The following is a 16,038-nucleotide window of genomic DNA, read 5'->3' as shown; positions in this document are numbered from 1 at the left end:
AAGGAATTAGAAGAAATAGTTTGGACAGTGATGTGTTTTTTGTTGTTTTTGCTTGGTGCAACATTACTATAAAGGTCAGCGTAAGCAGCATCATTGATTGTTTTCAGACTTACCCACTGCATCTCCAGAGCCAGGAGTGAACAGGTTGCTGGTCTGAGAAAGCCTCTGGATGAACTGGGCAATGCTCTCTTCGTTGCCCTGCTGTGCCCCGAGGGAGCTCATCATGGTGGACAGCACTCCCTGCACAATGCCGGTGAACAGCTCTGGGCTCAGAGAATCTCCAGCTGGCCCACTGCTGGCCTGTGGTCGGGCAGGGCCGGTGGGCTGGGGGGGAGCTGGGGCACCAGGGCTGCTTGGAGGTGGCTGCAGAGGAACAACAAACACATTTAATCAACAAATTCAAACATGCTCATAAATCTGTTCAGCTAACAAACATGTACAGATCAAGAGTTTCCCTGCATCTGAGAGATTTTGAGTACTAAACACTGCATCCAATCATTTGACATTTGGATTTATACAGCCTTACTGTTCATTTTATCATGTTTCTTGCACTTGTTTTTCCTATGTCTGTCCCTGTTTATTCAGTTAAATTGCCCTGTTGTGTTATTGTTGTCCTGCTTCTTGTTTGATAGTTGCTTATGTGTTATGCTTACATCAATTTTTGCTCACATTTGTTCTTGCTTATGTCTGCTCCTGTCAATCTGTTCTGTAACTGTTTGTTTGTCGCTTTGTTCAGACGTTGTTTGCCTTTCTTTTACTGTGTGCTGCTTATGTCACTCTGTGTTTTATACTTATTGTAACACATTTTTCTTATAATGTTTTAAATCTGTTTCTTGATTTTAGGCTGCCAACTCACCGGCCAGTGACAACAGATTAAAACTAGCCTTTGCGCTAATTTTTGCATATTTACAGATATGTTTATTAATATGCTTTGAAGGAATTATAGTGCCATAAATCCAAAGGAGAGCAGACCACAATTTGCACTTGTAAAATGTGTAATTCACAACTTGTGGAAGCGCATCTCCGAGTTTGCACTTGTAACTTCTGATCTGCAAACTTGCACCCAATGATTTGCATTTGAACCTTCCCATTTGCGAGCTCAGTTGCTTCTAACGTGATTTTTGGCACAATTCTGTCATCATATATGCTAAGAAGTTACAAGTGCAAACTCTGAGATGCGCTTTCACGAGTTGTGAATAACACATTTTACAAGTGTAAATTGTGGTCTGCTCTTCTTTGGATTTATGGCACTATAATTCCTTCATAATATGCACTGTCGATGATAAATAAACTAATTAACTAATAAACTAAATAACATAAATGTGATTCCTTCTATGCAGGGCTTTATGTTAACAGTAACCAGACACTTTTCACTGAGAAAAGGGATAATGTGATTACTTCCTCATTTTTTTCACTTTAGCTTATTTAGATTAGCTACTGTAAATCTAAATACTAAAAACTGCAAAGATGATCAACTTATCTTTATAATCAGCTGATCAATTTCTTTTTGATCCTCAATTAAAATCTATTCTTCAGGTAATTCTTCATTTTCACATTCATTTCAGTGGCTATGCATATTCTACATTTTTATTCAAATAGGCCTCAGAATGTTGTGATCCCCAAGAAAAAACTCTGCATGCAACCTAGGGCTGGGTGATATGACCAAAATGTCATGTCCTAATTTAGGTCATTTCATATCCTGATAATGATACCTTTCCCTATATAGTACACTTTAATACAATGAATAAATACATGGTCCATGTCCATTCTTAGCATGGATTAAATTAAATTGTTTTTCTTGGCTTTTTACTCTGGTAGTTTTTATTTCACTTAACAGTAACATATCAAGTGTCAGCTTGAGTTCTTCACCTGGTTCATTGTCTCTGTGTGCAGCACCCACACAGAGGGCTCAGTCCCACCCACACTGAACCATAGAGACCAGAGAAGAGTAGTGTGACTGTAAATGACAGCTAAACACAGTAGAGACTGTGACACTGATCTGAAGTGAAAGGAGATCAATCATTTGGAAAATAACATAAATAAAGACAGTCTCTACTGCATTCTGCTGTCACTTATAGTCCCTGTCTTGCTGCTTCACTCCTATTCTCTAATCTTTCTCAGCATGGTGGGGCTGAGTCCTCCGTATGTGTGCAGCGCAGCAGTGAGACAGACAGTGTTGAAGAGTTGATAGCAACTAAACTCATTACTTGACTGCAACAAAAGAGTTGTGAGTAATAAGCCAAGAGTAATTTATCAATGTAATCCATACGAAAGATGGACAGATTCCATATGATGAAAAATACTTCCATTTACATGAACATGAAACAAGATGTTTTTCTATCGTCACACGATAGACATCATCATATAGCACAGGCCTAATGCCACCATGTTCTGCTTCTCTGTTGAACTCACTTGTGTGAAGTCAGACATGCCCTGGAAGAAGCTGGGCACCCCTGGCAGAGTCACAGTGATGGAGGGTGATGATCCAGAGCCAGGACCTGCCGGCCCAGCTGCTCCTCCCAGCAGAGAGCCCAGGAGCTGAACCAGATTTCCCTCAGGACTGCCCTCTCCTGGCTGGCCCATAGAGGTAGTACTGGTGGTGTGGGTGGATGTCTGTCCAGAGGTGTTGGCGGGGGGAGGAGGAGACGTGGTGGAGGAATCAGATGAAGAAGAGGTAGAGAAGGAGGACTGAGAACTACTCGAAGAGGACATGGACATGTGATCACCTGGAAAAAAAATACTACTTTTAAAAGTTGACACTTTTATACTATGTTTATTATACTATGTTTAAAGATAAACTAGAGTTTCTGTAGGTTTTATCCCAAGTAATACTCAGCTCAGAAAATGTAATGTGAGCTAAAGAAAAAATTATGACAAAATGTAAATGAGCTGTTGATCATGTGCAAATGTCCTTCTAATTAAGTCAATTAAGTTAAACGAGTGTCTGCACTGCTAGTGACATTTTTAAATCCAGTTTTTACAATTGATAAGTCAAGAATGTTTTATTTGTTTGCGCTAACCCATAAAAACTGGTAGTTCCAACAATCATGCTAGATATTGTTTGTTATAAGGGTCAATGACGTATAAGGATTTAGAACAACTCAATTGTAAAATAATAAAAACAAGCATATCTAATGCAGTAGTTCAAACATTCAGAATGTTGTGTAACTGAAGCTCCATATTATACATTTGAAATTAAGTGATTTTAGTGGGTTTTTCTAGATTAATTGGCACTGGCCTTAAAAACCGTCATGTGGTGCGACCATGATTCATCTTGAAATAAATTAATTTACTTAACACGCTTCACATCTTTTTTTTTTTACAAGTTTTCAGTAATATAAAGTGTTTGGAAACAAAGTATTTGCATTTTTTTAAAAAAAATTTTGTAAATGATGGTCTTTTATTTATATAAGATATTTCAAGATGAATCAAGGTCGCACCACATGACTTTTTTTAAGGCCAGTGCCAATTAATCTTGAAAAACCACTAAAATCACTTTCACATTGTAATATGAATGTTCAGGTACACAACATTCTGAATGTTTGAACTACTGCATTAGATATGCTGGTTTTTATTATTCTAAAATTGAGTTGTTGAAAATCCTTATACGTCATTGACCCATATCGAGAAAAAAATAATATAACTAGTCACATGAAATGTACTGGCTGCCATCATCGAACTGAAACATGCACTTTCTCTAAATGCAGTTTAATGCACTGTGCTATTTGTTCTTTCTGGGGTTTTTTCCTCTTGAGATTTATGTGTTTATCATTAAGGGAATTTGATACATATATCTTTATCCTTTCTGTTGTACACATGTTAATGACAATAAACTAAATCTTCAATCTTGATTATATAAATTATGCATATGTTGACTGTTTTCTGAATTACAGAGTAGTTGAGTAGATTGTGTTTTACTACCGTCCTGTTAGCCAATGATTTCAGCAAATGATGAAACCCTTACTTCACATGAGTTGGACAATACAGTGGTTCAAAAGAGGGGTGCAGCAGAATCCTTTGGTGCCCTAATGACAGGCTAAGGTCACCACAATAAATGTTCAGTGTTTATTTATTATGCATTTCAATAATACTAGTGCAGTGACTGTTCAAAATGTAGCTGTTGTGGCTGCTACTGTTTGTCCTCTGGCCGCTACTTCAGCATATAGAAAAATCAATACAGCTGATGTGGAGCAGCTGTGGCTCAGGAGATCGTCCACTAATCGGAAGATCAGAGATTCAATTCCCAGCTCCTCCAGTCTGCATGTCAATGTGTCTTTGGGCAAGATACTGAATCCTGAATTTGTCCTGATGGCTGTGTCAACAGTGTGTGAATGTGTGTGAATGTTAGTCTCCTCCTGATGAGCAGGTTGGCACCCTGTGTGGTAGCTCCTGTCACACGGATTAAAGCAAAAAAGAAATCTTCTGACTGAATTTTTTTTTCTGGCCAGGTCATAAGCTGTTCACCATCTATCTTTTCATAGAAATCCTTTAGCGGCCTCTTCCTAGGATTTAAGGTATAACAAGCTAACACAACAGCGTCCTGTAGACGCTTAATGACGGAGCAACTCTGTCCTCCATTCAGTGTCCTGACATTTTATACAGAACAGCGAGGAGGTATAAAGTAGTAGTATTCCTGCATTGAACAGAGTCTTTGAGAGTAGAGGAGAGAAACACGATGACAACAAACTGCAGCAGAGGCTAACGTTAGCTGCTCCTCTCCTCTGTCTCAGCGGGGCGGATTTATGCCTCGGTGCAGCAGAGACAGAGACAGAGGTGAAGAGTTGTCACAACTCAACTCAGTCATTTAGAGGCAGTAATGGTCTGCTGGCTTCCAACACTGTTTCAACAATTAATTGATATTTGGAAACTGACTGGCGTATATGGCCTGGCAGTCCAATTGACGGAAATCCATCGTAGTGACGGAAAACTTTAATCCCTGCCTGTCATCAGTGTAAGAATGTGTGTGAATGGCTGAATGTGACATTTAGTGTAAAAGCGCTTTTCAAAGAGAAAAGAAAAGAAAGAGTGATTAAAGGACTAGAAAAGTGGTTCAGCCAAAGCTGGTTCAGTCAATGCTGCTGCTAAGTGTGACTTGTGCTTTGGTTGTAGTAAATACCTGAACGTCTCCTGTGTAGTCACTCACTGCTGATTGGCTAAATGTCCTGCTAACATTAAGCTTTCTGTCTAGATGCAGGATCAGAGTTTCCATTCTTGATTAGAATCTCTTCTAATCTAAGATTTAAAACACTTATGATACTACTTAAAAGGCAATAGTCTGTATCACTACAAATCAATGATCTTGTTATTTTGTCCAGGCTTTAGAATGTCTTTGTAAAATAAGCAAGAGTTCTGTTATTTAACTTTTTTGTTATGGTTGCAAGGACACCAATAATTTTGGCCACATAGGTACATACATACATACATACATACAGTCAGGTTGCTTTATATATAGTGATGCACTATAAGTGCTTTACATCTGTCTGCATGTTAGTCCTAATTTTGTAGCAGTGCTGAGTAACCTTACTGTCTCTTAAGGTGACAACAATGAACAATTGGTTTGACAGCTGTTGTAACAGGAATGCAGGGCTGACCTGTCATTCCTGGCATCAAGAGCTGTCCCACCAGCCCACTGATCATCTGGGTGAGAGAGGATGGAGCCAGAGGTGTGCCCTGCTCACAGAGGGGTAAAAGGAGGGACAATTAAACAAGCACCTACATGTTTATGGCAGAACAGTTCATTAATGTGTTAAGTCTGCTTTACCTGTCCTGGCTGCTGGCCTGCTGTTGGTACTGTAGCCCTCAGATTGATAGTGGCTCCTCTGGTTCCCACAGGCTGAGGGATTCGGGGTGAGAAGGAGGGTCTGGTAATGACCACTCTGGCCTGAGCAGGAGGAGTTCCTTCAGCACTGGGTGTGGAACCAGGGTTGGAAACCGTCTGTGCTGGTTGGCCTGCTGAGGCTGCAGCAGCCATGGAGGCAGCTTGGTGGGAGATCTGGTGGACGATGGCCTGCATGAACTCAGGGGGCAGTCCTGGGAAGTGGACAGGTGACACTCCTGCATACAGTGAGAGATTCTTCCTGACATATCTTAGACTGACTACTATAACGTATTCTGCACCCAAGTGGCCAAAAAAGACTTAATGCAGGCTTTAAGGAAGAAGCAGCCACTACCATGGCAACAAACTATCCAATCACAGAGCAGTACTCACCAGGCTGCCCTTGACCTGGAGCATTTGGCTGTCCTGGAACCTGAGAGCCAGTAGCTGAATCACCTGTTCAACACAAAATATACATGTATACATTATATATATCACACATCTGCTTCTTTTATTAATGCAGTGCCCCACTTTCCCCATGGGTTCAGATCATGTCCAGCTGCAGCTCATTAAATCATATGTACCTTGTATCAAATCCTGTCATCTCATCTTGTCAGAAGAAGTGATACGTTAGTGGGTTTGATTAGTGCAGCCTGTGTCTGACAGCAGTGAGAGACAGTGACAGAGGACAGAGGACAAGGACCAGGGCCAGACATGTGTCTTGGCATTTACATATTTAACATGGCACATTTGGCTTTTAGCATCTAATGAATTCAGAGATCAGAATACCCTAATAGTACTTTACTCTTATATTGACTGTAATTGTGTAGATATATCTCCAGAGCTAATCAGTCCAAATGTATCTCAAAATGTAACCAAAACAAAAAAAAACTTTTCCAGTCAGTGCCATTAAACCATTTCACAAGAAGAGGATACAGTGAGATGATGTCATTCAAAGAGGGGCAGTCAAAGCTCAAACGATGGAAAACCTGATGGAAATATATTTGTGTTTGTTTCACGTTTGTGGACATCACAGTCTCGTCCCTCAACACAGTTCTGAAGTTTTCAGCTCTGTGGAAGCTTCAGATACTTGCCTGCACATTACTGCCCACTGTTATTTTTATGTTGATTGTGCAAATACATAAAATAAGTGCAGAATCAATTTCAAATAAACTGATTGATGAGGATAAAGTGGGAAATAAAAATGTAAAGATGTAAATATTATGTTTTCTCTTATTTTTTATTTAATTATCATTAACTCACTTCTGTATGTATTCATCCCTACATGTTAAATACCAATATATTATTTTCCCTATGTATTATTTATTTCTATATTTATTTCCAAATCAATCTGTTGCTGTAATTGCAGATGATCTGAGCTCAGTAAGAAGTTCACTTTGTTTTATCTGTCTCATTGACTGACATACATTACTTTTCATTAGACCAGAGTTCCCATTGAAGTACATTAGATATTGTCATTACTAATATACAATGCCTGGCCAAAATAAAAGTTCCCACTAATATGTCGTTGGACCGCCTTTAGCTTTGATTACGACACGCATTCGCTGTGGCATTGTTTCAATAAGCTTCTGCAATGTCACAAGATTTATTTCCGTCCAGCGTTGCATTCATTTTTCACCAAGATCTTGTATTGATGATGGGAGAGTCGGACCACTGTGCAAAGCCTTCTCCAGCACATCCCAAATATTCTCAATGGGGTTAAGGTCTGGACTCTGTGGTGGCCAATCAACCAATCCACCAAACTTAAACGTTTGGTGAAATCAAATCGTAGAAAAACAACAGTAGAACTCAGGGCTTTGTTTAATAGTGAAAGTAAGACCATTTCCACACGCACAATGCGAAGGGAACTCAAGGGATTGGGACTGAACAGCTGTGTAGCCTTAAGAAAACCCCTGATCAGTGAGGCTAATCGGAAAAAAAGGCTTCGATTTGCTAGGGAGCATAAAGATTGGACTCTGGAGCAATGGAAGAAGGTCATGTGGTCTGATGAGTCCAGACTGACCCTGTTCCAGAGTGATGGACGCATCAGGGTAAGAAGAGAGGCAGATGAAGTGATGCACCTATCATGCCTGGTGCCTCCTGTACAAGCCTGTGGGGGCAGTGCTATGATCTGGGGTTGCTGCAGTTGGTCAGGTCTAGGTTCAGCAACATTATGAGCCCAAAGAATGAGGTCAGCTGACTACCTGAATATACTGAATGACCAGGTTATTCCAACAATGGATTTTTTCTTCCCTGATGGCACAGGCATATTCCAAGATGACAATGCCAGGATTCATCGGGCTCAAATAGTGAAAGAGTTGATCAGGGAGCATGAGACATCATTTTCACACATGGATTGGCCACCACAGAGTCCAGACCTTAACCCCATTACGGAATCTTTGGGATGTGCTGGAGAAGGCTTTGCGCACATCCCATCTCTCTCCCATCATCAATACAAGATCTTGGTGAAAAATGAATGCAACACTGGACGGAAATAAATCTTGTGACATTGCAGAAGCTTATTGAAACAATGCCACAGCGAATGCGTGTCGTAATCAAAGCTAAAGGTGGTCCAACAAAATCATTTGGTGCCAACTTTTTTTTTTGGCCATGCAGTGTATATAATCACATTCTATGATGACCTTGAAGCCCATACCATCAATGTTCATCTGCATCATGACTACAGGCTCCATGGTCTGGTGGGTGATCCGGATCACTCGGGGTCCTCCCTGTCCTTGATGATGAGTAGTTCCATTGGACTGAAGAGGAGGAGCCTGGCCTGAAGCCTGGTTATCTGGTTGGCCAGTGGCCTGAGAGGGCTGGCGTTGTCCTTCAGGTGTAGGCCTCCCATTGGATGTCATGGTCAACGTTGTCCCAAGGTTTATCTGAGGAAAAAACATCCTATTTAGGTCAGCTATATCCTATAATAACACAACACTGTGATGTCAAAATGGAAAATTAAAGTGAAGCAGAAATGTGTCTAATGCCTTCTGAGAAGCTCCCTCTGCTTTACAACTGAATGCTGACATGGGCCTGATAACTGACATGTTGACATATCAGGAATCAGTCCTCATTTTCAACACCACACCTTTCACCTCGAGGTTTGGTCGCCCTCAACAAGAAAGACAAATCAAATACAGTCTGAAAAAGCATCAGCTATGTATCTGTCCAAAGGCAGATGAATGACACTAAATGAAGTTTGTGTCTTCCACTTACAAACTTTGCACAATATCAGCAATTTATAACTATGTATCACAGTATAACAAAGTATTATTTAAAGGTCAGCATATAATTAACATTACAGTTGAAATGAAGTTCCACATCAGGCTTCCAGGGGACTCTATTTATACAGAATAGCATATTTAGTTTTGTTTGTAATTATTATTATCATCATCATTATAGAACTTTTTTCATTTTATCCAAATAATCAGAAATATATTAAATATTAAACACTAGCAGATGTATAAAATAGTAGCCATTTCATTTCCAAATAATATGTACCGTAAAAAGCAGTTTATAAGTCGGAACTGAACTGGACCTGTATGTTAACTCAGACCTGGTTCAGATTAGGCTATGAATTTCAATTAAACCTTTTAAAAGAACAAAGTAACTTTACATAATTGATACAGTGTGTAGCTGTGTGCTTACTCGAGTCCCAAAAACTCTTCATCAGAGCTGCCACTGTGCGCAAATAATAAGTCTCACCAAGAAAACTGTCCATGGACTCTGTGTCAGTCCCAGATTCAAACAAAGCATCATACTCTGTTCCATCCAGTGGAAAAACAACAAATCTAGTACATCTTTTATTCGTCAGATCTGTGCTCAATAAAAGCTGCTCATCTGTGCGCTTGTTCATATCGCGCTTGCAGTGCATGCATCTGCTGCTGTCAGTCGGATCAGTTTGGTCTGTAAATACGGAAACATCACAGCAACTATCGTCTGATCAACACATTGAATCAGCCCCCGCCAGTGAACCCACCTGTTTTGTTTTTATTCTTCCGTCCAACATACAGCAGTAACAGGTCTATTTTCATTAGCTGCCGAAACAGCTGGAGCGTGCAGTGCATGCTTGACATCGCTGTTTATAGGACGTTATAGTTCACAAGTGTGGACGCTCACATCATTATCTTCATAGTTATAGTTATCATTCTTAGTGTGGCCAGCCTTTTACAGACCTATAATGATATCCAGATCCAACTTCTCCCTGTATTTTACCAATGAATAGGACACACCCATGTATAAGATGCACCCCACTTTTAAATGAAAAGAAATCCCGTTTAAGGTGTGTAGGAGCCATGAATGAATGAATAGGTGTTTTTTTTATTAGTAATAAGGTGAAGGGATATTGTTTTTTTTTGTTGTTGTTTGTTTTGGTTATGATATCATTTATTATGTGGTCATATTGAGTAGGGGGATATAGGGTCACATGCATATGGGCGGGGATATTAGTTAATAGTCACCTGCTCATTTCTCATTGTCAGAGAGAGAGAGGGTGAGCTGGGTCGCCGTATTTTTGTTGACCGCTATTTACTTTGATCACTGTGATTACTTTGATTATGAGTTTGTGCACTTTATCATGAGTTGATCATCTTTTTTTTTCGTTAATAAAATGTTTGAAATCAGTGACTTCTTTTGTTAAGCGCGTCAGACAATCAGGCCCAACCTCAGTCTCTCAGCGACTCCTTTGTTCTTTGTAGTCGCTACAAGGTGTGTCTTATACACCGGTTTTTACAGTGAACAAGTTTATGAGACTATCCTTTTTCTTGGTTATTTGTCCCAGTTTCCAGGTGGTGTCCCATATTATTAATTCATTTTTATAATTTACCTTTTAATAATGTATAATTATCTTTGATCATTTCCCCAATGGTCACAGAAATGTTCACTTATTGCATGAAGCTCACTGCTGCAGACTTACTGGAATGGGTATGTGTGGAAGACCAGCCTGGAGCAGGACTGGGTGGGTGTAGTGGCCCGTGGGGTGGACCACATACAGGTGACGTGGAGGAGAGGTTGCCAGGTTGCAGCGTAGGTCACCGAGGACAACCAAAGTGTTGCCAAGGAGACGCAGAGCATCTCCGACCAGGTTGAGAATGCGCTGGTCCTCCTCTCGCTCCTGTGTCTGAGATTGAAGACACATTCTGTTATGTAACGGCTTTAGAGAATTATGACATTTCATGACTTTGTTAGCACCATTCAACATGCAACAGAACAGAGGAACAGAGCCTCATCATCACTGGCTCTAAATGTAAAGTTTGCCCAGATGGAGATATTAAAGGAAAGGTCATGGAGTCATTCAAATCAAAGATGTTTATCTCAAAAGGCTAATAGATTACAGTGTTTCATGGGTACAAGTGAACTTTGGTATGATAGTAAGTTCCTCAAAATAATTAGGCCTCATCCTCTGAGGAGCATGAATTTCCAAAATAAATTCCATAGCAATTTCAATCTCCACCCCATTCCCAATTCTAGCTTTAAAAAAAGTATTGTATCAAATGGGATACGGCTTACATTAAATGTTAGTAGGGAGAATGATATAAACAGTATGTTCAATAATTCACTTTGAATTAATGTTGAAAGTAGCAATGCAGACATTTTTGTATTCTTTTCTTAAATCTCTATAACTTTTTTGTGTGTGAGTGTTCGAAGTTGGATTCAACAAACTCTCGTCACCACACAAACATGACATGAATTGTTTAGCCTCATTAATATCAGCTGTTCATGAGGAGATGAACAATAATCAACTAACTAACGCCCCTGGAATGTTCCAAAGCTGGGAAAACCATGACTTAACAGGTCTAGAACTGCAACAATGAGTTCATCAATTAGTTGCCCACTATTAAATGAATCTGCAACAATACATGTATACAGTGGGGTCCAAAAGTCTGGGACTACACTGAAAATCTCTATTTTCATGCAAAGTTTAAGGACTCAGAAACATTTAAACACACAAGAACTTATCACATGTACAATTGTAAAATGATGCATTATTTCTAACTCAGCAATCACATTGAAGCACATTTGTGGCATTGACCGACTAACCTACTTTGTACAACACTTTTTTAGGGTTTTGCATTTCAGCATACAGATAAAGGCCGATGAACGTTATGCCTGCTGAACTGTATAAATATTTGCAGGCATAAGTAAACAAGGTACAGTTTTGGATGAACTATTGTTTTGAGAAGTCATAATGTGATGTCTTTTTTTAGCAACAACACTCCTTACATTGTTGTTGTAGTCTGCTGAGGTGGCTGCCACCAGGATAGAGTGGGTCCTCTCTATGAAGGGCTGTAACCTCTCCTCCACCCTCCTGACCTCAGAGAGCACCTCCACAAACTCTGCTGGACTTGGGTGGCTGAGGACACACACAGAGGACAGAAGGAGAGAGTTACAGGGGCTCTGCTGGAGAATGCTTTGTTGTACGGGAGTTGAGTTCTACCTAGAATTTGAAAGCTGATGTGGATCATTCTCATGAAACCATTAAAATACCAAGGCAGTAATGATTTTAAATATAAAACATTTAATGTAGTAATATCAAAATATCATAATAAAGATAATAATGTTCTCTGCCTTGCACAAACAGTAATTTTAACATTGTAATGAATTATTTATCTATTTTATTACGTTTTCTGCTGAGATTCTCATTACTGCAACAGGTCCGGCCCTGTCTTAATGTATATTATGTTGTAAAATAAAAATAGAAAAAAATTAATAATGGATGTTCAACTGGATGTTTCAAAATAAGAGAAAATGTATTAACTGAATACTCTATGAATGGTAACATTTTAATCTGCAACATTTTTGAAGGACTGTTTATACGCGCACAGTACATTTTAAATAAAGTTTGATTTTGAATGATGCAACACATCTGCCATTACCTTGGCTACAGGGTAAGACCATCTTTTTATATTTCTCCAATTTAAAATTAAACATTCTCTTGTCGTCAGATTTCTTACATGACAGTATTGATTATCATTACCGAAAAAGGTCATTTAGAAAAATGTTAGTTTACATTTTTTTTGTTTGGAAAATATATTTTATTAATGTCTAATTATGTACATTGAGTAAAACTTTTCTTAGTCATCATGGCTTCCCTGTCGTTAGCAACACCATTCTAACTTACCGCTACAATTTAACGTCAGTTGCAGTAGAGATAACTTTTGTTTCGGTAATGAGAGTTTAATTATACAGACTTTAATTTTAAATATGTTGTATGAACTATTAATTTAGACATTATTTACTAACTGTTGATATTTTGTTTAAATTAATTTAATTGTATCTTGTGTGCAATGACAATAAAGCTTCTTTATCTTTATGCCCTGTTTCATTGCAAGTGACAAAAGGAAAGCTTTAGCAAAGGCTAGACTGAGAAGACTGTCGAGATAAAGTTTACACCAACCCAGAACTGCTGCAAAAGTACAGAAGGAAGGAGAGAGAGGTTAAGAGTTGGAGAAATGACAGCGAGTGATAATAGGAGGTCAATAAACCACAGAAAGTGTGAAAATGAGTGCACACATTCATCACACAAAGATCAGTAAGCTTTTACTATAGGATGTCCACAGTCTGTTAGCCTTTCAGTTTCTACTGTATGGTAGGACACACAATAAAATCAGACAACTACATGGTCAGTTATATTCCTGAGGAATTTGGACGCATTGACTTGAGTGGTGAAAAGATTGGATTTTTTTGTTGTAATTAGGTCCCTGCCACCACTGTCCCCACTGTCCCCACTGTCCCCACTGTCCCCACTGCCACCACTGTCCCCACTGTCCCCACTGTCACCACTGTCCCCACTGTCCCCACTGTCCCCACTGTCCCCACTGTCACCACTGTCCCCACTGTCCCCACTGTCACCACTGTCCCCACTGTCACCACTGTCACCACTGTCCCCACTGTCCCAACTGTCCCCACTGTCACCACTGTCACCGTCTCTGTCACCACTGTCCCCACTGTCACCGTCTCTGTCACCACTGTCCCCACTGTCACAGTCACCACTGCCACAGTGTCTGTCACCACTGTCACCATTGTCCCAGTCTCTGTCACAGTCTCTGTCACCACTGTCACCATTGTCCCAGTCTCTGTCACCACTGCCACAGTCTCTGTCACCACTGTCACCACTGTCACCACTGCCACAGTCTCTGTCACCACTGTCACCACTGTCACCACTGCCACAGTCTCTGTCACCACTGTCACCACTGCCACAGTCTCTGTCACCACTGTCACCACTGTCACCACTGCCACAGTCTCTGTCACCACTGTCACCACTGCCACAGTCTCTGTCACCACTGTCACCACTGCCACAGTCTCTGTCACCACTGTCACCACTGTCACCACTGCCACAGTCTCTGTCACCACTGTCACCACTGCCACAGTCTCTGTCACCACTGTCACCACTGCCACAGTCTCTGTCACCACTGTCACAGTCTCTGTCACCACTGTCACCACTGCCACAGTCTCTGTCACCACTGCCACAGTCTCTGTCACCACTGTCACCACTGTCACCACTGTCACAGTCTCTGTCACCACTGTCAGGTCTCAATCACCACCGTTGGATGGAACTCCTTTTTTTTTTTAAAATGGTATGCTTTCAAACTGTTTCTCCAAAACAGCTGATTTATTAAAGTAATTGTTTCTTTAAATGAAAGATTGTGTTAATTAGTCAAAACTGTTATTTATTATATTAAATGCAAATGATAAGACTTGCATAATATAAGAGTTTGACATTGACTCATTGACATAATGCATTCCCTAGTCACTTACCCTAACCTAAACCATCACTTAAACCCAACCCCTAATTAAATTAAATCTAAACCAAATTCTATCCATAACCTTAAATCCTAGTCTTAACCCTCTAATTGCCCTTTCGAAATTGTGTGGACTGGCTAAAATTCACAACACAGAAATGTCCTCACAGTGCTGGTTCTTAACTGAAATTGGTTCCTGAAAAGATATTAATGCGCGCGCACACACACAATTAGTTATTTAGTGTCTACTATAGTATGTGTCCATAAAAGTATGATTTTTCCCATATTTCAAGTCATGCTCAGATTCATGCCTTTCATGCTTAATTTCCATTTCCAAACATCAAAAACTAAATAAAAATGGTAAAAAAAAAAAACAACCTCAAGATTAGACAAAGAAGCAACATGAAAAGAAGAAAAAACAGTGGTGGAAAAAATTCAAAAAGGTATTACAAAAGAAAGAAAGAGCTAAATGCTGTATTGGAAGTAACAACATCAAGTGAGGAAGATAATACACTCCAAGAAGTTTAAGAAGCAAATGAAGTTCTTCAAGAAGACACATCCTCCCTAGGAGAACAGTCATTCTAACCTCAGCAGATAAATGTCCCTGCCATCACATCAGAACCAATGAAAACATCTAGCCCAAAGGAACCACCCAAAAAGATGAAAAGAAGGGAAAAAAAGGATTCTGAATGCACTGTAACCTGATGGTCTAAATGTTATAAACATATTTTAGTAAAAACACACACTGTGACATATTCTAGATATCCTAGATCTGCCTGGATGTATTTGTTATTTCTCATGTTTGCTGTTATAAACTTAATTATCTGAAGAATGCTCAAGAGAAATCTAAGTGGTCTATATGGCTCTACTAAAGGGACTAAATGCAATAGCTTGGAAGTTGCTCTAATCAGTAATAATGTTAACTTTGCTTTTAAAGTCAGTTTTCTCATGTCCCTTGAAATGTATAGAAAAGAAACTACTTGAGGTGACTGACTTACTTGGGTCCAGTGTTGGGTGGTCTGTCAGTCTGTGTGGAGGTTGAGGATGATGGGGCAGGAGAAGGGTTGGTGTCCATGGGCTGTGATGCTGTATCCTGTCTTGCAGAAGAGGAAGATGGCGGCATGGAAGAGGAAGACTGAGGTATGTCTGACTCTGATTGGGAGCTGCTGTCACTGGACACACTCTACAACACAAGTAGACATGACTGTTAACACATACACCTGCACACCTGTTGGTTGGAGACAATGAGCTTCTGGGGAAACATGTGCAGCTGTGGGATTAGAGTTACGTCTTTATTGGGAAAAAGCTTGGTTTACCACTGATATTCCTCCCATATTCATACAGTAGACAATGAACATTAAAAATGTTTTTTGGAAAATCATGTTTAAAAGGCGCCCCTTAAAACTTCTAATCTTTCCTCAATCATCAAGTTTACATAAATGGCAAATACCAAAAAACTACCACAGTAACAAAATCCATAAA

General features: G+C 39.8%; 1 protein-coding gene across 1 annotated transcript in view; it reads right to left on the bottom strand.

Moving 5' to 3' along the window:
* The window catches only part of bag6l (BCL2 associated athanogene 6, like), a 30,645-nt gene that overhangs the window by 10,609 nt on the left and 3,998 nt on the right, over positions 1–16,038 (bottom strand). Inside the window, exons 7-15 of the mRNA XM_062435839.1 lie at positions 15,555–15,739; positions 12,038–12,167; positions 10,731–10,934; positions 8,472–8,700; positions 6,209–6,271; positions 5,762–6,054; positions 5,592–5,670; positions 2,413–2,726; positions 114–363 (exon numbers count right to left, since the gene is read on the bottom strand). Coding sequence (XP_062291823.1) covers positions 114–363; positions 2,413–2,726; positions 5,592–5,670; positions 5,762–6,054; positions 6,209–6,271; positions 8,472–8,700; positions 10,731–10,934; positions 12,038–12,167; positions 15,555–15,739 — 1,747 coding nt within the window. The remainder of the gene's footprint in view (positions 1–113; positions 364–2,412; positions 2,727–5,591; positions 5,671–5,761; positions 6,055–6,208; positions 6,272–8,471; positions 8,701–10,730; positions 10,935–12,037; positions 12,168–15,554; positions 15,740–16,038) is intronic.

The sequence above is a fragment of the Scomber scombrus genome, chromosome 16 (genome assembly GCF_963691925.1).
Source record: "Scomber scombrus chromosome 16, fScoSco1.1, whole genome shotgun sequence".
NCBI classification, from domain to species: Eukaryota; Metazoa; Chordata; class Actinopteri; order Scombriformes; family Scombridae; genus Scomber; species Scomber scombrus.
The sequence above is the reverse complement of the archived record's forward strand: the minus strand, read 5'-3'. Positions and strand labels throughout refer to the sequence as shown.